This window comes from Dromiciops gliroides, chromosome 2 (genome assembly GCF_019393635.1).
Source record: "Dromiciops gliroides isolate mDroGli1 chromosome 2, mDroGli1.pri, whole genome shotgun sequence".
NCBI lineage: Eukaryota > Metazoa > Chordata > Mammalia > Microbiotheria > Microbiotheriidae > Dromiciops > Dromiciops gliroides.
In genome coordinates, this window is record NC_057862.1 from 121,338,918 (window position 1) to 121,366,192 (window position 27,275).

At 41.9% G+C, this 27,275-nt stretch overlaps 2 protein-coding genes across 4 annotated transcripts in view; one reads left to right on the forward strand and one right to left on the reverse strand.

Moving 5' to 3' along the window:
• Window positions 1-20,138, reverse strand: part of LOC122744637 (protein regulator of cytokinesis 1-like) — a 41,039-nt gene extending 20,901 nt beyond the window's left edge. Inside the window, exons 1-3 of the mRNA XM_043990213.1 lie at window positions 20,132-20,138; window positions 3,450-3,582; window positions 3,089-3,211 (exon numbers count right to left, since the gene is read on the reverse strand). Coding sequence (XP_043846148.1) covers window positions 3,089-3,211; window positions 3,450-3,560 — 234 coding nt within the window. The 5' untranslated portion in view covers window positions 3,561-3,582; window positions 20,132-20,138. The remainder of the gene's footprint in view (window positions 1-3,088; window positions 3,212-3,449; window positions 3,583-20,131) is intronic.
• On the forward strand, window positions 19,386-27,249 carry RCCD1 (RCC1 domain containing 1). 3 transcript variants are annotated; one of them, XM_043990209.1, is made up of 7 exons: window positions 19,386-19,634; window positions 20,848-21,271; window positions 21,371-21,492; window positions 24,342-24,449; window positions 24,640-24,810; window positions 25,188-25,217; window positions 25,651-27,249. In XM_043990209.1, exons 1-7 carry the CDS (start codon window positions 19,421-19,423, stop codon window positions 25,797-25,799), a joined length of 1,218 nt encoding a protein of 405 aa, XP_043846144.1. In that variant the 5' UTR covers window positions 19,386-19,420; the 3' UTR covers window positions 25,800-27,249. The 3 variants fall into 3 exon arrangements, with proteins under 3 accessions (XP_043846144.1, XP_043846145.1, XP_043846147.1); XM_043990210.1 differs by having other exon boundaries at window positions 24,354-24,449; XM_043990212.1 differs by lacking the exon at window positions 24,342-24,449.
• Window positions 27,250-27,275: the final 26 nt, after the last annotated feature.

Consider the following 27,275-nt stretch of genomic DNA (forward strand, 5'->3'; position numbering starts at 1 on the left):
TTAATGGCTTTGGGGGAAAGACTGAATAGCAGAATAAGCAGTCTCAGGCAGCTAGGCAGCTCAGTGGATAGAGCACCAGCCCTAGAATCAGGAGATCCTGAGTTCAAATCCAGCCTCAGATACTTGACACTTACTAGCTGTGTGACCCTGGGCAAGTCACTTGACCCCAATTGCCTTACCAAAAAAAAAAAGAAAGAAAGAAAGAATAAGCAGTCTCTGGTCCTTTAGTGTATAAGGACAAAGCCAGAAAACTGAGGGGTAGCATGAGGGTCTCCAATAAAGAGGAAATGCAAATTAAGGCACAGTCCTGGAATTCTAAGATTGGGGGGGAGGGGCAACAGGGGTTAAGTGACTTTCCCAGGGTCACACAGCTAGTAAGTGTCATGTGTCAGAGGCTAGATTTGAACTCAGGTCCTCCTGAATCCAGAGCTGGTGCTTTATCCACTGTGCCACCTAGCTGCCCCTTCCTAAGATTGTTAACATTTAAATGTGCTGGAGAAACTGAGTTTGTTTTTTTTTTACTAGCTGTGTGACCCTGGGCAAGTCAGTTAACCCCAACTGCCTCAAAAAAAAATCATTAATATTGGGGTGTAAAAAGTGGGATAAAATTTAAAAACAGAGGTTAATGGAGAAGAAAGAAATATAGTTAACATTTTCTCTCATAAGAATTCCTATTTCTTTTTTTTTTTTGTGAGGCTATTGGGGTTAAGTGACTTGCCTAGGGTCACACAGCTAGTAAGTATTAAGTGTCTGAGGCCAGATTTGAACTCAGGTCCTCCTGACTCCAGGGCCGGTGCTCTATCCACTGCACCACCTAGCTGCCCCTAGAATTCCTATTTCTAATGATCACTTAGTTGCATAGGGGTAATACAATGTTATTTAACTCTCCTATACATTGACTGAGGCAGTGGCTGATTGAGCATGCTTCAAATATACCATTAAGCTGTCACTGTGAATGTTGACCCTGATAATGTCAAGAGGAAAAAACAAAATAAAAATATGGAAAAAATCACTTATAACAACGAATTATATTTCATAAGGCTATCTGAGCCTTATGTTTAATAATGCGTGGTGAAAATATCCTCTGAAATACAGACAGGGTGGTGTATGATAGTAAGCAGAGTGGGAATGTGATGTATGACTCCACAGAAAAGCATAAACTACCTTGAGTAAATGTAAACAGCAAGCAGGCAGCTAGGTGGCGCAGTGGATAGAGCACTGGCCCTGGATTCAGGAGTACCAGAGTTCAGATCCGGTCTCAAGACACTTGACACTAGCTGTGTGACCTTGGGCAAGTCACTTAACCCCCACTGCCCCACAAAATAAAAACAACAAAAAAACATGTATATAAAAATGTAAACAGCAAAAGAAGCCACAAGTATCCCACGGGAAAATTTGCACATGACCCTGGCCTATCCTGGCACTATACCTTCTTTGTCCTGTTTCTATATACCTGATCTGGCTTGGGGTTGGTGTGGAGATCCATGATGTTAACTTTGTCCTGATGCCACCCAGGACAATTGGTCTCTTGTGAGTAAATGCCCCCAATTAATGTTAATTAATTCTAATAAAATCTGTTAATAACCAAGCTGGTATAAGCCCCTATTTCTCTCATATTTCTATATTCTCTCAGAAAGCATGCCATTACATGTAATAACATATATCAGATTTCTTGCCATCTTGGGGAGGGGGGAGAGGAGGGAGGCAGGGGGGAAAAATTGGTTTTTCAGAAGGTGGCATTTGAATGATAGGATTTCAAGAAGGAGAGAAAATATTAGGGATAGAAAAACAGCTTAAACAAAGACAAGGAGTTGGGAAAGAATAGGACATACACAGGGGCAGATGACTAGTTTGACTGAGATATAGGGTGCATGAAGGGGAATGGTAAGATATAAAATTAGGATAAATGAACTGAAAGCTTTGAATACCACACCAAGGAATACAGACTTTATAGGTTGTAACAATTGGAATGACACCACTTGCTGGAGAGCTACTGTAGGAAAGCTCCGCCATGAGGAGAAGGTGTGTGAGGGCAAGCCATGTGGTCAGTTCCTTGGAGTCAGGAAGTGACGTTTGCTCATGGGTACTGTCTATCAAAGCTACCAGCCAATCAACTTGAGGAGCCTCCCATTTCTGGGAGGAGGATATGAAGTAGGAAGTGGACGCTGGCAGAGGGATTCTTCCTCTTTTGGTCCCTGAATTGGCCATGGTGAGTTAGATGATGGGGTCTCTTAGAAATAGTTAGATTTTTACCTTTCTCTCTGATCCTAATGCTTTTTAATAAATAGTTAAACACTTAAATAATCTTGCTAAAGCTTATAATTTATTGGCGACCACTCATTAGATTCTAGATAGTATATATAGCTAGAATTTCAGCCCCCTACAAGGTAAAGGTTGAAAAAGAATTTTTTTTTTTAAACAGGGGAGTAACATATTTAGAGCTATGCTTTGGGAAGAGGACTAAAAATCACGTGTAGGATTATTTAGAAAAGGGGAACACTGAAAACAGAATTACATTAAGTCCAGACCCTGAATCAGCATGGTGGGGTTAGGAAGGAACGCAGAAGGATGGGAGAGGGGGCGGCTAGGTGGCACAGTGGATAAAGCACCGGCCCTGGATTCAGGAGTTCCTGAGTTCAAATGCAGCCTCAGACACTTGACACTTACTGGCTGTGTGACCCTGGGCAAGTCACTTAACCCCATTGCCCCATTAAAAAAAAAAAAAAAGGATGGGAGAGATTGAAGATTGCTTTGTTATATGATTAGATATGAAGAGGAAGAGAATAAACAAAGGCATCCAAGGTTTTGAAATTGAGCAACAGAGGATAGTGGTATTATTAATAGCAATAAAGGGAAAAGGAAGAGGAATAAGTTTAGGAGGGAAGAATTCAGTTTTGCACATACTGAATTTGAGGTAATGGCTGGCTATCTAAAATGGCTATGTCTAGCAAGCAGCTAGAATAGTGGACCCAAAAAGCTCAGAAATTAAGTCAGGCAGAGCTACAGTTTTAGATTTAGGGATGGCCTCGTCTTGGTCCTCAGTCTCAACCACTGATAACTAAATCCTAAGAGACTATGTAAGACTTACCAGAAATGGTTCCAGTTTTAACTCTTTGAACAGAGTGTCCTGCTCTTCTCGATAAGAATCAATTCTTTTTAAAAGCCTTTCCTTCAGGCTCTTTTCCTCTTCAATCATCATGTCCAGGAGGCTCTATAGCAAAAGAGAATCAGTCCATGGAATTCTAAAGAGTGGTTAGGGGTTTAAAAAAAAGGAAAAATAAAACAACCCTTTATAGTATTTCAAGAATAGAGGATCCTTACAACAGACAAAGCTTATATGTCTCAATGCTAAAGCACTTCACAAAAGTCAAATGGGCAGTATACATCCAGTATCAGTACATGTGAAGTCAGAGGCCTGAGGACACAAAGGAGATCACAGCTCCACTCACTTGGACATGTTTTCTGACAACGTCAAGCCTTTGAAGCCTTTGATCCTCTGGAATCCCAATCAAGTCCCAGATTTCTCGAAGTTCATCCAAAGCCTTATAGAAATAGGCCATTGAGTCATCCACCAACACTTCACTAAGCAACAAAAAGAAAAAAGAAAATGGACCTGCCAGATCAATCAGTGTTGTTAGAGTGACTGGAGGCAACATTTATAAGGACATAAATAAATAGACATATAGATAAAACAAATAAATAAAGCATCATATCAATTCATGGAAATCAAGTCATTGTGATCACAGGGGTAATTTACTTTTCCATCTACAATTTAGCCTCCAGAATGTTCCCACAATAATACTGATTTCATAAAAGAGGAAAAGGAAATTCCCTTACAGTAAATTCCCCTTTATCCAACACTGGTCTTTAGATCCTCACAGTGACCCCATGAAGTAAAGAATGGCAGACATTATCTTTCTCATTTTATAGATGAAAAAACTGAGGCTTAGAAAGAGTATATGACTTGCCCATGGAATTAACCCAAATATATAAGACCAGGTTATAGTCCTAAATAAGTAAGTGGTCTGTAATGATTGGAATGATGCCACCTACTGGAGACTTGCTGTGGGAAAGCTCCACCATGAGGAAAATGCCTCAGAGACATTGTGGCTTTTCCTTGGCGTCAGGAAATGACGTTTGCTCATGGGTGCTATCTATCAAGGCTACCAGCCAATCAACTTGAGGAGCCTCCTATGGTTTGGGAGGAGACAGGAAGGAGGAAAGGGAGCCTGCACGGAGAGCTCTGGGGCTTTTTGGGTTCCTGACTTAGTGGTGGTGGTGGCAGAGGACTTCACAGGAAATTTGAGGAAAGATAGGAATGCCAGGTTGTTGGAATTCTGTTCTCAATCTTTTTCTTTCTATTTTCCAATAAACCCTTAAAAACCTAAACAAGTTTTATTAGTGATTTTAGTCAGTTTCCCCCAAAACTGGGGGAACAGATTAGAATCCACATTTAGAATCTTAAATTACACAGGTCAAAGGATATGAACCGATAGTTCTCAAAAGAAGCACAAATACCAATCGCCATTTGAAAGATTGTTCCAAGAGAAATGCACATCAAGATAACTCTGAGGTTTCGCTTTATGCTCAGCAAATTGGACAAAGATGACAGAAGCTGGAGATACGGAACAACAGGTACTTTAATATACTGTCCATATCTTTGTTAGTATCGAAGTTGTGATTTGGTCCAACAATTCTGGAAAGCAGTTTGGAATTGTCCTCTTTTTTGTTTGTTTGTTTAAAGCAACAAAAATGTTCATACCCTTTGACCCAGAGAACCCACTACTATACATATATACCAAGGAAGTCAAAGATAGAAATAAAGCTACCATAAATACCAAAATATTGATAGTCACACCTTTTGTGGTAGTAATGAGCTTGAAATGAAGTAGATGCCCATCAATTGAGAAATGAATGCCCAGGGAGCAACTAGGTGGCACAGTGGATAAAGCACCAGCCCTGGACTCAGGAGGACCTGAGTTCAAATATGGGTTCAGACACTTGACACTTACTAGCTGTGTGACCCTGGGCAAGTCACTTAACCCTCATTGCCTCCCCCCCCCAAAAAAAAGAAAGAGAAAGAAAAAAGAGAAATGAATGCCCAAACAAATTGTGGCACATACACGTAATGCATTATTATTGTGCTGTAAGAACATGAACTTAGATAATCATAGGAAGACATAGTAACTGAATCAGAGTGAACTAAGCAGCACCAGGAAAACAACATCCACAGTGACAACAACGTAACCACAAAGAACCAAAAAAAAGAAACTGAATGTTGTGTCACTTTAATAACAAAACATGGCCCAGAAGAAACTTAAAAATGTACCTTCCTCTCTTCTTTGTGTGAGTAGAGGACTATCATTGAGGAAAAGGGCACCTACTATCATCACTATTGATATATTAATTGATTTTGTTGAACTGCTTTTCCTCTTTTTTAGAAAAAATCTTTGTCATAGGTCCCTACAGATATTTTCCCTATGCCATCCCTCTCCACCCTACAGTAAATCAGATTGGTTTCTGAATGTTTCATCAAGGAAACACTTCGTATTCCTCAGAGAAACAAAGGTGGGAATGTGGTAAAATAATGTAATTTGGCAGGGGCCTAGGGGTCCCACCTGAATGACCTAGTACTGTTTGGGAAACGGACTAGGGATGATTGGATATGGGCCACACCTGGCCTGTCCTGAGTGACGTATGCTGCTGATGTCAGCAGGAGAACCACTCTCTAATCCAGCTTCAAGGACCTCCCCTTTTGGGGAGGGAGAGTAAAAGTAGAAAAAGGAATGCTTGCTGAGGGGAGTGCTCTTTTCTTGTCGGTTCATCCTGTGGGCTCCTTTAACAGTGGGCTCTTCCTATGGGTTTTTCCTGTTGGTGCTGGCTGCGCAGCTCTCTCCTATTGAGGCTATGGACCCCAGGTGGTAAGTTAATAAAATGAGTCTGGCTCATTTTTTAAAAAACTATGATTTAACATAGTAAATATTAAAATTACTGAACATACAATTTATCACAAACTTAAATCAGTAATAAAATAAAGACAATATTTACAATATTTTGGCTATCACAGCTATAGTCACCTCAAACCATCAATATTATAGCAAATTACTTCACTTCTAGAAACAATTTCACCATTCAGTTCACTCTAGATACTGAAAGTCTCTCAAGGATCTTCATCTTTCTTCATAAGATTAGAGCTAAATTCAGTCTTTTGGAAATAAGTTATGTTATTCCTTTTTTTTGTCCTCTTTTCAGATCTAACACAAATATTATTTGTATGGTTTTTTTGTTTGTTTGTTTTTGCGGGGCAATGGGGGTTAAGTGACTTGCCCAGGGTCACACAGCTAGTAAGTGTCAAGTGTCTGAGGCCAGATTTGAACTCAGGTACTACTCCTGACTCCAGGACCGATGCGTTATCCACACAGCGCCACCTAGCTGCCCCAAAAAAATATTATTTGTAGAACACACTATAAATAGCTAATTCCTCAGTCTCCTATAAGGAGAATTCTATAAGAATTCTACTTATGTTTCTTTATAACATGACAGTTCTGAAGAAAGTTTCTCCACATCTTCTTTCTCTGTCCTCTCCAGGTTTTTTTGTTTGTTTGTTTGTTTTGCAGGGCAGTGAGGGTTAAGTGACTTGCCCAGGGTCACACAGCTAGTAAGTGTCAAGTGTCTAAGGCCCGATTTGAACTCAGGTCCTCCTGAATTCAAGGCCAGTGCTTTATCCACTGCGCCACATAGCTGCCCTCTTCTCCAGTTTCTATGGTAAATCAACGATAAAACATATTCTCTCCCTAACTCAATCAAGAACCTCTGAATGACAGTTGCAACTGTAACTTTCCAATTTTCAATACAAAATTGTCTTCTCCAATTGTGGCTTTATGGACAGCTCCATTCTTAACATTTTCTTCTACTTTCAGTTTCCTGACACCAAATTATCCCAATCCTCCACTTCCTCCTGCTCTAGCCGCCTCCCCCCCTTAACATTGTAGACATTATCAAGCCTATGTGCATAGCCTTTTCTTTACTAAGTCCTTACCCCCAAACCCCAGATCCACATTTCTTCAAAGTATTATAACATTTTATTTGGAAGAAACTTCCTTCAATCTGAAAGATTAACTCCATCTACAAAATTCTCAGGAGATAGTTATCCAGGTGAGAGATAATGAAGACCTAAATTTGGCATTTCTTACCTGCATATCCTACAGACATTTCAAAAATCAATGCATCTAAAACCTAACTAATCATCTTACCCCAAAATCTGCCTCTTTCTCCTGACTTCCCCACTTAAGAGAGAAAGACCATATGGTTTTGCATACCATACTACAATATACAGGGTGTCCCAAAAGTCTTAGTACAGTTCTAAGCTTAATGAAACTTAAAACTGCACTAAAATTTTGGGAACTTATATAAATGTGAATTCCCACTCCCTTCTTTGTCCCCCTACATCCAAGCAATCAACTTCCATATCCTGTTAATTTCAACTCTAAAAGATTTCCTATGTCTGTCCTTTCTTTTTCATTCCAACAGTTAAGGCTCTCTTACTTGGACTATTACACTAGCTTCCTAACAAATCTCCTTATCTCCAATCTATCTTATACACTGCTACCATATTTATCTGCAGGGCAGCTGAAGAGGGAGGGGGCTGAGATGACAATATGATTGGGGGGGAGGGGAGAAGACCAATATCCGCAGGTTGGAAGAACATAAAGCAGAGAAAGAACTTGGGGAAGCATATTTTTGTTGGGTTTTTTTTACAGGGCAATGGGGGTTAAGTGACTTGCCCAGGGTCACACAGCTAATAAGTATCAAGTGTCTGAGGTCAGATTTGAACTCAGGTCCTCTTGAATCCAGGTCCGGTGCTTTATCCACTGCGCCACCTAGCTGCCCAGGGAAGCATATTTTTTAAAAAAACAACCCTTTTCAGTTTTTCTAAAATATTAAGAAATATTTCCAGATTTGTCTTTTTAGGTGGATAAGGTCAAGAACAATAAATAGGTCTTTCTTTTCTTTTCTTTTTTTGGTGAGGCAATTGGGGTTAAGTGACTTGCCCAGGGTTACACAGCTAGTGTCAGGTGTCTGAAGCCAGATTTGAACTTAGATCCTCCTGAATCCAGGGCTGGTACACTGCGCCACCTAGCTGCCCCCAAATAGGTCTTTCTTAAGGCCTATAATTTCTTCTTTGTGGTGTCATGTAGCCTGTTCATTATGTACCATAGGTCTTTCCATTATACAGCAATGATAATAATTTTCAGTTCTTCAGAGACTAGTGTTTCATGTCCCATAGCCAATAAAAACCCTGGGAGAAGATTGGTCAATATTAAAATGATAGGACTTGGGGGCAGTTAGGTAGCACAGTGGATAAAGCACTGGCCCTGAATTCAGTAGGACCTGAGTTCAAATCCGGCCTCAGACACTTGACACTTACTAGCTGTGTGACCCTGGGCAAGTCACTTAACCCTGATTGCCTGGCCAAAAAAAAAAAAATGCAAAATGATAGGACTTGGTTTCAAGGAGAATTTGGGGTGATTCAAAGAACTGAAAATTTTCAAAGACACTCTAGTCCATTATTATACTGTTCAATTCAAGGCCCAATTCAGTGTTCATTTGCCATTTTTGTCCATGATCTGTAAACTGATAAACAGTTCTACAGTTTTTCCAATTATACTCTGGGCAATAAGCATTCTTCATGCACTTGATTTTTCCTGTTTGTGATTAGGCCAAACTTTTTTTTTTTTGAGTTATGATGGATCTCAATCAAGAGGCTTTGCAACATTCAGAGGCTTAATGCAACCAGCATGATGTCATTGGCCAAAAGGAGCATCTGGACCTCATCATCTCTAAGAAATCCTCCTTTGAAGTGAAATCTGCAGTTGGATCGCCTTCGTGACAATGTTGAACACCTGTGGTAAACACACATCTTCCTGACATTAATGATCAGAGAGGGTCACTGCACCTACTGTGCAATATGCAAGGTTTGGTTGGCCACCCTGAATGTTTGTTGAACCAACCACCTGAAGTTCTTGCCTTGCACTGAGAATTTCATCTTTCAGAAAAAGGGAAGGCAATAAAGAAAACCACCCAAGTTTTAACATTACTAGTAAAGTTGGATCAGAAGAAGGCAAGGCAAAACCTGATGTCTGAAAATACTACCCACATACAAAGCAACTGAGGTCTCTACAACCACAAGCAGAAGCTCTGGAGAAACACCATTTCAGAAAAATATTCATATAACTTAAGCACTTAGAGTGCCTAGCACACACAGTAAAAGTGCTTAACAAATGCTTGTTAACTTTACTCCTGATGACAGGAAGGGGCAAAACCTTGGGGTTTGGGAGAGCTACATTAGGTTCCAGAACAAAGAAAGCAATAGACCCACTATTTTTCCATCAACAAGGATTTATCAGCTGACTGTGCTGAACACTGGTCAAGTCAGACCACAGTACCGACTGATGCATCTTAAGAAAGCCATTGCCTTCCTGGATATGTATGTATTAGCTTATCAATCAAGAAGGTAATGGGGTTCAAATCAATGCCATATGAGGACTGGTAAAAGAACTGGAGATATTGGCCTCGAGAAGATTCATGGCCCCTCTGATCATTATATCCAAGTATCTTAAGGGTTGTCATACGGCAGAGAGATTAATTTTGTTTTATTTGGCCACACAGGTCAAAACTAAGGCAAATGGTAGAAGCTACAGAAAAACCAAGTCTAGTTCACAATTAGATTTATCCAAAAATGGAATGGGTTGATTTAGGAGACAGCAGCGAGTTCTCTGCCAGTAGAGATCTTAAAAGGAAAAGCTTAATGATCTCTTGTCAGGGATACTGTAAAGAAGCCTAACTTTAGATAGAAGTCTCTTGAGACCTATTCTAAGAGACAGCCTAATTCTATTATTCCTCTTTTCAAAAGCCATTCTTGGGACTCCATACCCAAGTACTCACAGACATTCCCAAGATCTTCCAGCCTACAACCTGAATACAATACCCCTTCGTTCCCGCCCCCCCCCCAGTAAACAGTATTTAATTTTTTCCAAATGACATGTAAAGATAGTTTTCAACGTACATTTTCAATAAGATTTTGAGTTCCAAATTGGTTTCACCCTCCCATCTCCCCTCCCCAGGACAGCAAGCAATCTGATATAGGTTATACATGTGCAATCATGTAAACACATTTCCACATTAGTCATGTTGTGAAAGAAACAGAACAAAAAACAAGTGAAAATAGTATGCTTTGATCTGCATTCAGGCTCCATAGTTCTTTCTCAGGAGGTAGAGAGCATTTTCCATCATGAATCTTTTGGAATTGTCCTGAATCACTGTATTGCTCTTCTCAGCAACACAGTGGATATTAGTTGATCTTCCCACAATGTTGCTCTTACTGTGTACAATGTTCTCCTGGAGCTGCTCACTTCACTCAGCCTCAGTTCATATAAGTCTTTTCAGGTTTTTCTGAAATCTGCCTGCTCATCATTTCTTGTAGCACAGTAGTATTCCATTACATTCATATACCACAATTCGTTCAACCATTCCCCAATAGATGGGCATGGCCTCAATTTCTAATTCTTTGACACCACAAAAAGAGCTGCTATAAATATTTTTGCACATATAGGTCCTTTTCCCTTTATTATCTCTTTAGGAGACCAACCTAGTGATAATGCTTGATCAAAGGGTATGCATTGTTTGATTGTCCTTTGGGCATGGTTCCAAATTGTTTTCCAAAATGGTTGGTTCAGTTCACAATTCCACCAACAATACATTAGGGCCCCAATTTTCCTACCAAACCCCTTCATAAGTGAAATTCAGTCAATGAACACTTAAGTGTCATCTTTGTGCCAAACACTCTGCTAAATTCTAGGGATACAAAGGCAAAAGATAATCCCTACTCACAAGGAAGTCACAGCCTCGCCAAATTGGACTACTCATTATCCCAACAATTCCCTCACTCTCCCTTCTCCTTAAAAGTTCCCTATGATTGGAAAACCCTCCTCCTTCATGCCTACTAAAATCCTACCCATACTTCAAAACCCAAGAAGCACCCTCTTCCAAAGAAGCATTCGTAGTATATACTCATGCTCACTGCGCCCACCCAACCTCTCTGCTCCCACTCCCATCCTTCCACTTCACAAACACAACTCAGAAATTTGTTCCCCGAACACCAAGGGCAGAGCAGATAGAATCGAAGGATGCAAGTCCCCAGTCATTCAATCTATTATTTTTTCAATTATTATTATTATTATTTTAATTTGCATTTATTTAGTGCCTACTAGGAGCCAGACACCGTGCTAAAGGTTGGACTAGGGCTTATTTAGGGTATCCCTCCAACCCAGCTCAACCAGAGCAAAGGAAGGTCTGAGCTTTCGGGGCCCTAAGGCTAAGATTGCGACATTCCGGGACCCTGTCCACAGGGCTCCACTTTAGACCTCACCTTCTCATGGCAGTTGTTTAGGGCCAAGTCCTTTCCCAGCTAAGTTGAGTTCGTGTCCCAGTCGGTTTCAGTGCAATCCTGTCCAGTCCTCCTGGATCTCAGGGTTCATGCCAGTCGGGTTCGTCGAGTCACTGCACTAAGTCTAGCTCCCGGCAAAGTTTCCTAAAGTCCCACTAGTCCCTAAAGTAGCCCTAACTCCCGAAAAACTTCCTCAAAGTTGGCCCGGCCCTAGCAGACGTTCTAACTAGAGACCGAGTTTCCTGAAAGTGTGAGTGTCGAAGTCAAGGCGCTCTCGTTAAAGCCGTCAACAAAAAGCCACGCAGGGCTCAACATTCAATCTTCCCGGGGTGGAGGAAGGGGGTGGAGCTTTCCTGAAATTGGGACGCTCCTCCCCTTCTCCAGGGGGAGTGGTGAGAGGCCTCAAGCAATTTGGGGAGGATAACACAGACTAAGATCAAGCATCACCCAACGATGACAAAGAATCGACGCAAAATGAATGATATTGTCCAGCTGAAGAAATAACGCACCCCAAGAAATGATGTGTGAATTGGCTGTTAGGCTGCCATCTGACAGAAGCAGAATTAAAGAAGTATTCTCACCGGATTCTTATTGGATTCTCCTGGTCTCTAACAGAAGAGAGAATGATTCAAAAACTACTTTACCTTGTGGGTGCGGTGAGGAAGCTATGGATGTGGAATGGTACATGAATGAATGGATGAATGAAAAAAAGTCTTTGTTAAGGTTTATGGTATTCAAAGCACTGTGCTAAGCACTGGGGATAAAAAATAGATCTACTAAAAATCAGAAAGTGGCATAGCTAGGTTTTCTGGTCCGGACATTGATAAACTGAAGATATCCTAAGCTCACAGCTTTCTGTGCCTCCAACTGAGGTTTCTTCTCTACTATCCCTTTTATTGGCCCCACCATTTAGGAAAGTAATATACAACAACAAATTCATGCTATAGTCATAGAAAAGTTCAAGAAAGATCAGGAAAACAACAACGAAATGGGCATTACACAACTTCAGGGTCAGGTTAACCATCAGGAAATAAGGGGAATTTATAGAAAGGAATAATCATTTATGATCAACATAGTTATATATTTGAACACTTGCACTTATCAAAGGAAATCGAAATAACATTTTTTTTAAATGAACAGATACTGGCACCTGAGGTCATAGAGAAATAATAGAGTCTCTTTATTATGCCGAAACATTTCTCTCAACGTCTTTATCTTTGGAAAGCTAGGTAGCTCTGGGCCTGGAGTCAGGGAGAACTATGTTCAAATAAGGCCTAGAAACTGAAGAGCTATGTGAACCTGGCCAAGTCACTTTGCCTCTGTGCCTCAATTTCTTCATCTGTAAAATGGGGATAATCATATTACCTGTCTCCCAGGATTGTTGTGAAGATCAAATGAGTTCATATTTATAAAACTTTGTAATCTTCAAAGCACTATATAAATAGTAGCTATTAACTCCCTCACCACATCTCCCCCCACCCCAAACAGTTCCTTCCTCCATCACCCCGCTTCCATACCCCAACTCCCAAAACCTCAAACCAGGAGAGAGTTGGGAAACAACTCTGGAAGGGTCTTTCATTTCAGATTTTACAAAAACTCCTTACTTTCTCATATGATTCTCTCAATCTTTCCTTCTTTCTTTCTTTCTTCCTTCCTTTCTTTCTTTCTTCCTTTCTTTTTTTTGTGGGGCAATGGGGGTTAAGTGACTTGCCCAGGATCACACAGCCAGTAAGTGTCAAGTGTCTGAGGCTGGATTTGAACTCAGGAACTCCTGAATCCAGGGCCAGTGCTTTATCCACTGCAGCACCTAGCTGCCCCCCTCTCAATCTTTCTTAATCTTAGTTCCTTCCTTCTGAAATTACCTACAATTTATCCTGTATGTGTATGTATGTACATACATACACATCTTGTTTGTACAGTTGTGTTTGCAAATTCTCTCCCCCATTAGACTATGTTAATTCTTGAAAACAGGGACTGACTTTCTCTTCCTCCCCTCCTTTCTTTGTATCCCCAGAGTTTATTTAGTACAGTGTCTGGCATATAGCAAATGGGGGCATTATTTATTTATTTTTAACATTCTTTTCTTTTTAACTTCTGACTTCCATATTTTCTCCCTCCCACCCCTTCTCAACCAACTGAGAAGGCAAATAATATATCAAACATGAAATCATGTGTGAAAATGGGTATCTTGATTTGCTTGAGCCCCGCAATTATCCAGGTAACCAGAACAACTATATAAGGACTGACTTCATTGGCTAACACACCAACAATCCTTTAAGTTACCAGAGAGTAAACCCAGCTGGATGAATGTTTAGTCACTCTGAAGCCAATCAAAGACTTATCACCGATATGGGGCTGTGGATATGGACCTTATCCTTAACTATAATCCTTTTTCTTTTTGAAGAGATCTCCTCATCAAGACCTTGAACTGAACTGTCCATCACCAAGAATACCTTCTGATTTGTGTACCAAAGGCCACATCCTCCACCCCTGGAATTCTTCTCACACACCCCCTCCCCTTGGGAGTGGGCCTTTCTAAGCAGCTAGGTGGCAAAATGGATAGAGCACTGCCCTGAAGTTGGGAGGACCCCTGAGTTCAAATCTGGCCTCAGACACTTATTAGCTATGTGACCCTGGGCAAGTCACTTAACCTCAATTGCCTTAAAACATTCAGGGCCATTGCCACTGGACCCAGATGGCTCTGGAGGAAAGAGTGAAGTTGCTGATCTTGCACAGCCCTCCCTCACTTAAATCCAATTCAGTACAAGTCATGATATCACCTAGATGTCGAGAAGTCATGGTCCTTTTCAAGAATGAAGGACAGGGGGCAGCTAGGTGGCATAGTGGATAAAGCACCGGCCCTGGATTCAGGAGTATCTGAGTTCAAATCTGGCCTCGGACACTTGACAATTATTAGCTTTGTGACTCTGGGCAAGTCACTTAACCCTCATTGCCCCACAAAAAAAAAAAAAGAATGAAGGACAAACAACAACAACCTTTCTTCCAAATTCCTTACCTGCCTTTGTTTAAACTGTATATAAACCCTTGCGATCTATTGCATGGCATCCTATTCTGCAATAGACTGGATAGCATCCATGATCATGCTAGATTTTCTTCCCTGCTTAGTAAAACCTTTATTTTAATCTTTAGAGTCATTGTCTTTCTCTGTTTTCCTAACCTTTTAGGAAGAAGGGGATTTAAATCTCGAGAATTAGCCTTTGCATTTCTCAGGTCTTCCCCTTCAGGGAAAAAGAGATCTAAATTCCATTAAGAGAGCATTTTTTTTCTCCATTTACACATGCAAAACATATTTCCATATTAGGAAAGAAAAAAGAAAGGGAAAAAGGAAGAAAGAAGGAAGAAAAAGAGAAAATTATACATAATTTTTCTCTCTCTGGAAGTGGATAGAATTTTTTATCATGAGTCCAGTCTTGGATCATTGTACTGATCAGAGTAGCCAAGTCTTTCACAGCTGACCATCATTACGGCATTTCTGGTACTGTGCACAGTGATCTCCGATTCTTCTCACTTCACTTTATATCAGTTCATATAGGTCTTGCCATGTTTTTCTGAAACCACCCCCTCATCATTTCTTATAGCACAATAGTACTCCATCATAATCATATGCCACAATTTGTTCAGCCATTCCCCAATTAATGATCATCTCCTAAATTTCCAATTCTTTGCCCCCACAAAAAGAATCGATATAAATATTTGTGCAAATCTAGGTTCTTTTCCTTTGATCTTTCTGGGGTTACAGACCTTGTAGGAATATTGCTGAATCCAAAGGTACACAAAGCTTTTATATGCCTTTGGGTATAGTTCCAGGTTGTTCTCCAGAATGGTTGGAACAGTTTATTACCCCACCAATTCATTAATACAACTATTTTCCCTCATCCCCTCCAGCATTTGTTATTTCTGATAGGTATGAGGTGATAGCTCAGAGTTGTTTTAATTTGTCTTTCTCTAATTAATAGTGATTCAGAGCACTTTTTCATATAACTATAGATAGCTTTGATTTCTTCTGAAAACTGCCTCTTCATATCCTCTAATCATTTCTCAATTGGAGAATGGCTCTTATTTTTATAAATTTAACTCAACTCCCTAAATATTTGAGAAATGAAGCCTTTATCCAAGAAATTTGCCCTTAAAAATTTTTGTCATTACTTCATTGTCTAAGGTATCTTTTAGCAAAAATGTAGTTTCCCAGCTTATCTCTTTTAATTAGGTCTGTGCTTGCTTTTGCTTTGTCTGAAATCATGATTGCTACTCCTGCCTCTTTTAAGTTAGCTGAAGCATAATAGATTCTGCTCCAGCTCTATATTTTATTTTTTTAAAAAAACAAATTTCCAATTACAGATTATTCTGCAGACCTCCTAAATTATCTTAAGCTGGAAAAAATCTTCCTCTGATCTTTTATTGACACTGCTGCTCCAAAATTTGAGGAGGACGTAGAGTTGTTTGGAGGGGACTGTTGAGGGAATTCACCTGGGTCCCAGCCTGTATTTCTACCATGTTGATTCTATTTCTTCCATATAGCAGATGTTTAATAAATTCTTATTGACTGACTCACATTGAGCATACTCTTGGATATTATCTATATGGATATTCCACTAGTCAGTACTTTCCATGTTTTCTCATGCTGTGAAGTTCTTATCCAAGTCTTTCTGTAAATTCTCCTTTGGAAAATGCATGAAATTGCTGGAGGCTTTCCTATGGTTCTTTTACTATTTTATAGATGCTAACTGTGACATTTTAAAAGTTTGGGTAGTCATTTTATAAATAATGCTAGCATTTTAATGATAGGTCAGTGGTACTCTCGAATGCTGACGACCATTATAGCTTGGGCTAAAAGTTTATATGGCCTTGGAAAATGGGTGATCTAGAGGGTGGCAACCAACTCTTATTGGTAAACATGTAATGAGAGAGAATGAATATTACAATAAGGGGCTTGACCTATTCTAATGAACTTTGATTATATCATTTGCTTCTAAATTACTCCTAGACTTGGGCAATCTAATCAAAGAATTTATCCCGGCCCAGGCTAAGTAGAATACAATAGGATTAAATTCCTTGTAAAGTTGTGGGGGGTCTGACCAAGATTGAGGACAGTTAATTCAATTTCTTTATCAATAATATCCTTCAAGAGACTGAACTTTGAAATGAGGACTATAGAAAAAAGGGAAATTCTGGATCTCCTTAAATTGTTGCTGATTAATAATAATTTCTCTCACAATACCACTCTTGGTTTATCTACTTGTTATCATCCAACATGACCAGCCCACCTCACTTTCACTATATGACAAACCCAAATCTTTTCCTGTAATCTATGTCCTTGATTATGTTCTTTGTGTCACTTGAATGACACTCATCATAAGCAATGTTCTGTCCCCTGCCACTATTTGTCTTTCCATTGCCCTTTGGGGCACATGATACTTTCTTTTGAGATCATGGTGTTCTAGAATTCATAGCCAGATAGCACTACTGGGAGAAAGAATGTGAGGTAAAAATAGTGTTGTTGGGGCAGCTAGATGGCACAGTGGATACAGCACTGGCCCTGGAGTCAGGAGGACCCAAGTTCAAATCCGGACTCAATTGCCTCGCCAAAAAAACAAAACAAAATGGTGTTTTGCTTTGACTGGTTGCCGCTTAGGATCATTAAAAGCTTTACTCAAGTTCTCCAATGAAATACAGAACTTCCTGTTCAGTTCTAGGCCCTACTTATTATCCATATGTAATACTTGCTCAAGAATAACTCTGGAATACATTGCTGGTGGAAGAATTGGTCTGGTCATTCTGGAAAACAATCTGGAACTATGCCCCCAAATTTATTAAAACTATGCATATCCTTTAACCCAGAGAAAGAGATCAGAGAAAGAGGAAAAGGACCCATCAGTACATTATAGTCCATAGTCATTTTAGTCCAAAACTGCAAACTATGGGGGTACCCACCTATTAGGAGTGGCTGAAACAAATTGTGGTATATGAAAGTAATGAACTATTATTGTGCTATAAGAAATGATTAAATGCTCAGATTCAAAGGAAAGTGCAAAGATCTCAATGAACTAATGCAGACTGAAGTGAGCAGAAATAGAATAATTTACACAATGGCAACATCATAGAGACAAATGACCTCAAAAGACTTAAAAACTTTGATTAAGGCAATGACTAACCATGAGTCCAGTGGACTAAAAAGGAATCATACTATCCATTTTCTGCCAGAGAAGTGGACTTAAAAATCCACATGAATATTTTGATGTGGCCAGTATGGGAATTTGTCATGTTGGACTACGCATATTTATTTTTTAAATCACCAATGGAAGGGAGCAGAAACAGAAGATAAGTGCTTGCAAAATTTTTTTTTAATAATTTAAAAACAAAAACCCTGAGTGGTCTTTCCTTAATTGGCTGTTCACACAATTGCATATTGTATTTAGGTTTTTGGTTGTTTTTTTTTTTCCCAGTGTGGATGGTGAAAATGATCTCTTCATGACTCTTCACTGAGGAGGCTGTAAAGTATTTAAGCATCAGCATATTTACTACAATGCTATTTGTGAATAGGAATTCCAGAGAACTTTTGATTAGGAGCCTTTATTCTGTTAAGATTCTGTAAGCCTTGGTTGTTATCTCTTGATATAGAAAGTAACAAGGTTATTTGCTTTCAAATTCCAAAAGTATTTATTATGTACTCTATATTTACTTAGCTATTTATATATGTATACATATATTTTTCTCTATTATATACATATATAAGTGACAACAGACCCCTTATTTTTCAGATGTGGAAACAGGGGGAGGAGTTAAAGCAATTTATATTAATACATGAGACATCCAATACGAGTTAAATTCATAGATCGCTATAAATTGTTTCCTGATTTGAAAATAGAGTCATATATATATTTCTAAGGTTCTTCCACATATAAATCTATTTTAATAATATCCTGTAATATGAAGACTAAAGGTCTTCACCATAAAAACCCTAATGCTTTTCGGTCCATTCCATTCCTTATTTATTTATTTTTAGTGAGGTAATTTGGGTTAAGTGACTTGCCCAGGGTCACACAGCTAGTAAGTGTTAAGTGTCTGAGGCCAGATTTGAACTCAGGCACTCCTGAATCCAGGGCCGGTGCTTAATCCACTGCACCACCTAGTCACCCCCCATTCCTTCTTTAAAGGACAGATGTCCTTCACACCTGTTCCATTCTCCACAAGGGAGGTACCAGTGAATTGGCAATTAACAGGTCAAGAAACTTAAGTAACTATTCCTCTGCATCCTTCTACTTCTCACATTATAGGGAAACAGGAGAACAATTTATAGTAATTTATGTAAAATGCTTATCGTTTATAATAATAGCACCTAGTTTTCAGAGTTGTGAGGATCAAATGAGGTCTTTGCAAACCTTACAATGCTCTATGTTAGCTATTATTATTTCTACCTAATTGTCACACTGCACAGTGATCGTTACTTATGTTGTGTATCAGACTAAGGAATCATAGATCTCCCCCATTAAAAGGACCTCGGGGGATCATCTATTCCAAGCCCTGCTTTCTCGCAGGTGAGAAATTGCTTTATTATTATTATTATTATTATTATTATTTCCATTTTATAGCTGAGGCAACTTGGGTCTTGAGTGGTAAAGTCACTAGCGGAACGACACGTGGCTAAGTTATAGGAAGAAATTAACTAGTGTACGAAATCTACATGTATTAGTCAGTTTGATTTTCTTTTTTAATTCAACAAATACCACGTTCCTCCCCCAGACAAAGCACAATACTGGGCCAGGCAGTGCAGCCGGAGGGGCTGAACGGTTCTCAACGGTCCTCCGCAGGTGGTAGTTACCCCCCCCCCCCATAAATAAACTCCCACCTCAGCCCCGCCCCCAGACTCAGGGTCAGCCAAGTGCGCAGCCTCAGGACAGCAGAGGGCGCTGTCCGCAAGAAGGCCGCCAGGGCCGGCCTGCAGCGCGCCCAGGCATGGAGGGCCAGCGGCGGCCCGGCTGGTTCGGGTTTGGGTTTCGCGGTTTCGGGCAGGCCCTGGGCTCGGAGCGGGGGCTGCGGAGTAGCTTACTCGGGCCTGAACCGCTAGTGTTGGAGGACACCGGAAGGAGAGACCCGGAAAAAGCCCAGGCTTCGGTCACCGACGTCTGCCAAGTGCGGCCAAGCTGGAGTTTCACCGGCTTCTTGACACGTGAGCGCGGGAAGGGGGTGGGGCGTCTTCCCGTCCCTCCTCTTCCTCCCCCCACCAGTCCCCCTCCTCCTCGACTTCTCCTCCCTCCCTACTCCTTCCCCCCTTCCACTTTCCCCCCCTCCACTTCCCTCTCCCTAGTTCTCTTCCCCCTCCTCCTTCACCTTCTTTCCCCCTCTCCTAGCCCCCTCCACTTTCTATTCTAACACTTTCTTCTTCGCATTCTCCTTGTCCTCTTCCCCCTCCTCCCACTTCGCCTCTTTCCCCTCCTTCTCCCCCTTCTTTTTCCATAGCCTCTTACCTTCCTGAGTCTTACAGCCCGAGAGCCTCCTCCGTGCGCCCGTGCACAGCCTCTCGCATCCCCTCCACCCCATTGCTGTGCCCCTTCTGCTGCACAACTCCATGCCAGTGAAGCTCACAGACACCCACACCCACCCACACCCAGTGCTTACAACTTCATGCCGATGCACACACCCCCTCCCCCATCCCAGGATGCCCACCTCCATCCCGGAGCAATGCCCCCATATACACATACTTTGGTTCCACGTCATTATTGGTAGGTGGAAGATAGCAGCACAGAGATTGGGTGGGAAATTATCCTCTTGGGAACAGCTGGTTTCTGATAAGCAAAACCTTAGCTGCACCTGTACTTTGAGGTCATTTTTGGTCCCACAAATACCCATGGAACTGTTGATTTGTTGCACTTGTTAGGGAGTTGATGCAAATGCAAAACAGGTTTCTCACAAACACACCTACTGTTGTCTGATGCTAGACTAATGGGTTTTATCAGTTCATCTTGCAAATCATAAAATGGTAATTTCTGAAGTTTTATGTTGGGATGGACAGGATGAAAAGCAGCTGTAAAATGGGGTAGTTCCAGTTCATGTTTAGGTTCTAGTAGAGAAATAGAAAGTAATGGTGATATTGCAGGGTGACCATCATAAGTAAGTTGTGGTAGATGGAGACAAAGTTACTGACATGGAATTTGAGTGTACATTGGGGATAGACAAGTCTGCAGGTGTCATAATTTTCTGGGGAAATCTCTGCCTCTAGAGTTCTGTAATTTTCATTTGGACAGCATACGTCCATCCACACCCTATCTCAATGCATCCAATTCCACATGGTGTGCGGGACCCAGCAGGCCCAGTGCAGTGCCCACCTCTAGTGTATAACCCCGACCTGCTCGCCCTAGGCATGGATGCTTCTTCCCTTCCAGGAGATGGCTGCCTGGTGCTGACTGGCTCTGTGAACGGCCAGCTCTCTCGCTGCAGGGACCTGCTGGTCTCGGAACAACATCTGGTAGTGCTTCGAATGGAGGCTGAGGGAACCCCAGCTGAGGTGCAGGCCTGGGCTGCAGCCCCTGAGCTGCAAGGGGAGCCACTGTGGACACAACAGCTCCTGCAGCCGGGAGGCTGGAAGAAGGAGCCTGGGTCTGGGGACCAGGCTGGAGGCCCTGGCAAAGGCCCACTGGACTCTGCTTTGCTCCCCTTAGTTCCTGAGCCTGGATGGTATGTGAGTCCCCGGCAGCCTTTTTCCCAGACCCTGTCTCCTGAGCTGAAGGCCCGCCAGCTTGTGCTGGGGGCAGAGCATGTCCTGCTGCTGGGTGGAATGGGGCAGGTGTATACATGGGGCACAGGCAGGTAAGTGGAGGAAGTCTGGTCAGGGTGGGACCTGAGTCTGCAGTGGGCAGCTCCAAGCAGAAAGCTCTGAAACCCCACTGTCTGTCTCTCTTCACTCAGACTTGGCCAGCTGGGCCATGGGGGCCTGGAGGCAGAGCTGGAGCCCCGACAGGTGGAAGCACTTCAGGGCCTAGCCATGGGCCAAGTCGCAGCTGGGGGATGGCATTCTCTCTGCGTGAGTGGTGAGTTTCTCATCCTTGTTCCTTTGGTAACTTGGGCCCCTTCTGCTTGGGAGTAGTGAGAAGTAGTAAGCCCTTCAACAGGGCCCTGGAAAAGGAATGTTGTTCAGGTCTGAGGATCAGATAAGTGTTTATTAAATAGCTATCACAGGACCCACTGTGGGGGGATAGGAAGATGCTAAGTTATGGCCTTCTCTTCTGAAGGACCTACTTAGTAGTTCAGTAATTGTGAATGAAGTTATAGCCTCATCATATAGGTAGCAGCTACTCCCTCCAGCCTGCAAGTTGCAACTCTTTCCAGCTTTCCCATCCAATGGGATTCCTGCTTTTATCTAGAATTTTGTGCATGCCTTTGGCAACTCATGGACAGACAAAACCAACTCACGTGCCAATCATTTCCATTGAGCACAATGTTCTGCACATACTACTGACTGCCAGTAAATGTTGGTTGAATAAATTCACGAATGCATATGGAATGCATTAAATGTTAAATTCTATAGTAGCATTGCCATGTCACCTTAGGCAGCTAGATGGTGCAGTGGGTAAAGCACTGGAGGAAGACCTGAGTTCAAATTCAGCCTCAGACACTTATGTAGTTGAATGACCCTAGGTAAGTCACTTAACCTGTCTGTCAGTTTTTCCAACAGTAAAATGGGGGTAAATGATAGCACCTATTTCCCAAGGGAAGTGCTTAGCGCAGTGCCTGGTACATAGAAGGTTTAATAAATGCTTTTTCATTCCTTCTTTCCTGCCTGTGCTTGAACCTGAGCCAGGTCAGCTCACTATAAATTTGTGTTACATAATCTCAACTGGGCATCAAGGCAAGCCTTTTATACCTCCCCAATAGATTTACTGTCCTACTCACCACAATGTCTATTCCAAACTTTTTATCCCTCCTCAAGCTTCCCAAAGCACCCACACTCTTTCAGCTGAGGACCTGGCCTCCATTTGAGTCCAGTCAATAAAAAGTTGTTCTTTTTCACCCTCCCCCCCAACTCCTATCACACATCTTCCATCCCTATTCTTTTTTTCTTTTTCTTTTTCTTTCTTTTTTTTTTTTGCAGGGCAGTGAGGTTTAAGTGACTTGCCCAGGGTCACACAACTAGTAAGTGTCAAGTGTCTGAGGCTGGATTTGAACTCAGGTCCTTCTGAATCCAGGGCTGGTGCTTTATCAACTGTGCCACTTCACTCCCCCCCCCTATTTTTTTGTCTGTTTGCTGTGACCTGTCCATGTGCACCTTTGATCCCACTTCCTCCAGTCTTCTCCAGTAGAGTGATCCCTGTATTATCTCCATTCTCTCTCTAGTTTTGTCTCTCCCTAACAACTAGCTCCTTCCTTGCTGTCTACAAACTGGTTCATATCTCGCCCATCCTTCAAAATAAAAATCCTTCTTGATCCATCCAGCCTGTCTTAATATCCGATTCCTCTTCTGTTCACGATTTTAAATTCCCTATAGTCTGGCTTCTTACCTCATTATTCAACTGAAATTTCTCTCTCCAAAGTTATCAGTGATCTCTTAATTATTGAATCCCATGGCTTTTTCTCAGTCTTCCTCCTTATCGATCACTCTGCAGCCATTGATCCTGCCCATCACCCTCTTCTCCTGGATGCTCTTTCCTCTATGGGTTTCTGAGACACTGTTCTCTCCTGCTCAGTTTCATTCGGTGGATCTTCATCAGGTCAAATCCTCAAGCCAGGCATGTCCCCAAGGCTCTGTTTTGGGCCCTCTTATCTTCTCATTATTGTCAGTTGTTAGCTCATTGGCTCCCGTGGATTCGATTATCATCTCTATGCATATAATTCTCAGATCTATAGGTCTAGCCCCAGCCTCTCAGTTGGTCTATAGTCTCACATTAACAAAAGCCACAACTTCCTTTTGGACATCTCAACTAGATGTCCTATAGACATCTTCAAATTACACCTCATTATCTTTCCCCCAAATCTTCCCCTTTCCAACTTTCCTCTTATTGTCATGGCTTGCAACCTTGGTGTCATCCCCAACTCCTCACACTCAACCCATTCATTTTATTGTCAAGTCTTGTGTCTGCAGCGCCTCTCCTGCATCCTCTCTTCACTCATACAGGTGCCCCCGCCCCCAAGCCCTCATCATCTCACACCTGTACTATTGCAGCATCATTCTGGCTTGTCTCCTGGCCTCAAGTCTCTCCCCACTCCAGTCTATAGCCTCCACTCTGCTTCCAAGGCAGTGAGTGTCACCTCTAAACTGCCTTGGCTCCCTATTATCTCCAGAATTCAATCTCAGGTGCTGCTTGGCATTGAAACCCCTTTAGGGTCTGGCTCCTTCCTTCCTTTCCAGGTTCTTACGCTTTACTTCCTCCACGTCACTCTTAAGATCCAGCTAGAACGTCCTCCTGGCTGTTCCTCAGATAGGACACGCCCTCCTGCCATGCTGTCTCACACCCCTGGGTGCTCTCCCTACTTCCCTCTGCCACTGCCTTTTGTTCCCACTACACGTATCTCATGTGTACAGGGCTGTTGGCATCCTTGTCTCCTCCATCAGAATCTGAGCACTTTGAGGGTCGGGGCTAATACTAGTTTTGCTTTTCTTTGTATCCTCAGCACTTGGCACAGTGCCTGGCACATAGTGAAGGCTTCACAAATGCTTGGCAGGTGGTGGGAGCCCACCTACTTTCTTTCTTTTTTCTTTCTTTTTTTTTTTTTGGTGAGGCAATTGGGGTTAAGTGACTTGCCCAGGGTCACACAGCCAGCAAGTGTCAAGTGTCTGAGGCCGGATTTGAACTCAGGTCCTCCTGAATCCAGGGCCGGTGCTCCATCCACCGCACCATCCAGCTGCCCCTCATTTACTTTCTATAAAGTGCTAGCTGTAAAGATTTTTTTTCAGAGGCTGGTGATCTCTATGTCTGGGGCTGGAATGAATCTGGGCAGCTTGCACTGCCTTCCAGAGCCATAGCAGAAAGAGAGAAGACAGTGGCAGGTGGTAAGAGGTTCCATTTTATTCTTTGCCCACCCCTCCCTCATTTCTTTCATCCTGGTCCCCCGAGATGCCTGTCATTATAGCTAACCTAAGCCATGCTCTCACCACAACAAAATGCACACAGCCCTTTTATGAGTCCAGCCGTTGCCACTGATCTACTCAGTAAAATAAGAATTGCTTGTTTGTCCCTGAGCTTCTGGGCTCTACTCGTGCAGTCCTGAAGCAAAGATACCAGCCAAGGATGGGGATGGAGACCCTGCTCAGTTCATCTCAATCCAGGCTTTCCCAGCATTATTGGATCTTCCTGGTGGTTCTGAGGTCAGCAAGGCCAGCTGTGGATCCCGACACACAGCTGTGGTAACACGTAAGGCTTGGCTTGGGGTTAGTTGGGGACTGAGTACTTGGTGATTTGTGGCACTAGCCAATTTCATCAGCCTCTGGCTAGATTCAGACAAGAATGAGAGCTGAGGACATCAGTGGCTGCCAGTAAGGGTGGGGCCTTTTTATAGGCCTGAGCCTCCCTACCCCAGAGCAAACAAAGCACCAACCCTGCTCTATAACCGGGCTCAGTCTGTTCACTATTGGCCAATGAGAACTCACCTATTCCATAGCTTCTAGACATCTGGTCCATGTAGGTGAATTCTCAGGTTCTTCAAAGGGCGTTAAACTGTTGGCTGATTGTTAAATGCTTTTACAAGGAAGGGTGTGGTGACTGTCTTACTTCTGTTGTTTCCTTTGTAGGAGTTGGTGAACTCTACACTTGGGGCTGGGGTAAGTAATCTTACCTTCGGGGAAAGCCAGGGGAATAAGTGTTGAAAGAATCCACACCCACGGTAACAAAGATGTAGGGCTGAAGCAGTGTTTGTTATGGGTGTGTGTTGGGGCGGGGGAGCAGTTCTAGGAGGTCCAACCCTCTAGTTCTCTGGACCTGAAGACTGCATAGTCCCCAGGAGCGCCATGGAAAATGTCAGAGAAAAGGCATCTTCCTTTATGTCTGTCTTCAAGGTCATCCTTTGGCTTTTCCGAGGTGTTTGAGTACTTCTAACCACTTTCAGATTTTCCAGAGTTACCACTGGTTACTCAGAGTAACTCCCTCTTCTGTGAAGGGATTGGGGGTGGGAGTGAATACTTTCCCCAGAAGTAACAGAGACTGTGAGGTTATTGAGAGGGAATAGCAGAGGGCACGTTTTTATATTTACTCCAGGTAAATATGGACAACTTGGTCACAAGAATACAGTCAATTTGGATCGGCCTCAACGGGTAGACTATTTCACAGACAATCTGCTCCATGTTGAAGCTGTGATCTGTGGCCCATGGAACACTTATGTGTATGCCGTCAAAGGGAAGATCTGACCTTCCGGCCAACTGGACAAAAAGCCTTCATGGCCGAAGAATCGGAGTCGATTGTGTGTTCCTATGCCTTTTTATAGGTGCAGAAAACAAATTAGAAAAAAAGGGGTGGAAAACCCTTGCCCCCATTTATATCTATATTAGTATTAGCAATTCTTAGCAAGAAATCAACACCCTAATTTTAAGGAATCTTTTTACCTCTAGCCCAACCCTAAAATTTGCTTTGTTAGAAATCTTGAAAAACTTTCAGGCAAAATAATTCACATCTCCTAAAGTTACCTATCTTTGGCAGTTTTGAAATGCTAATGACAGATATAACTTTAAGCATTCATAGCTGTTACAGTTCTGTACAACCTTACCCATAGCTTGGATGGTTTTGCTTTAGCCAAAAATTATAACTGAAGCCTCTGGTGATGTACTCCTCTCCACTTAGAGACCAGTTTTCAAAACCCTGTTCTACAGCTGGGTAGAACCTGTTGAGGCTTGGGTTCCCTTTTTTCCTATCACAGGAGCCACATCCTAGGAAAGTAAGGCCTGAGAGGGGAGTCTGTGCATGAAGAATGTCAAATTGTGGGAAGAAATGAAGATGTTTTGGCTGTTGCTTTGCAGTATTGAAAAAAGGGTAGAAAATATTTATTCATGGGAAAACTAAATCAACTGAGGCAAGCAGGGAGACCTGAAAAAAAAAACTTAACACTCCCTCCCCTACCCCCATTCTTATTTCTTAGTCAAATAAGAACTTACAGGGTCAAATTTCATCCTAAATGTCAGAATATCAAACTCATGGTGAGGAATTCCTCGGTTCTAGATTAGGAACTGAATTCTAATATTTAGAGTTGGGAGTGAGGGAAGAAGGTAGCATACCCTTCAAAAGGACATCTTTGATACTTCCTACTTTAGAGATTTCATATTTTATTGAAATGTTTTGTTTTCATGTTAGAATTGTCCCAACCTAATGGACCATTTTTTACTGCATGAAGTAATGATATATTTTTGCTATGACTAGAAAAGATGTGGAAAGCCAGCAAGCATGTGATCCTCAGCTGAGTTTAGTAGCAATTTCCTTTACATACCAAATATGCCACAGGGGTCTAAAGAGATCAAATGACTTTCTCATTAAACTATGAAGTCTTCCAGCTTGTCAGTTAGGGCTCTTCCCACTCTACCTCACTCCTCTTGGTCTTAGTTTTATCTTATAATGAGGTCTCAGGTCCCACATGAGGGAGGAGATGGCTGCTTCAGGGCATGTAGGAGAGCATTCTCTCACTCTGCAAAGCCCACATATTAACTTCACTGATAGTTTCTTGTACTATAAAAGGCTCTACTTTTTCATATTCCAATTCTGATTTGTAAAATATAGAGGTATCCCAATTTATATATTGCATTCCTAAAAAAACCCCATTTTTATACATTATCAACCTTTGTTAATTTGTTATGTAAATAAATCACATAAATCAGAGTTCATTTTCTTTCATCTGG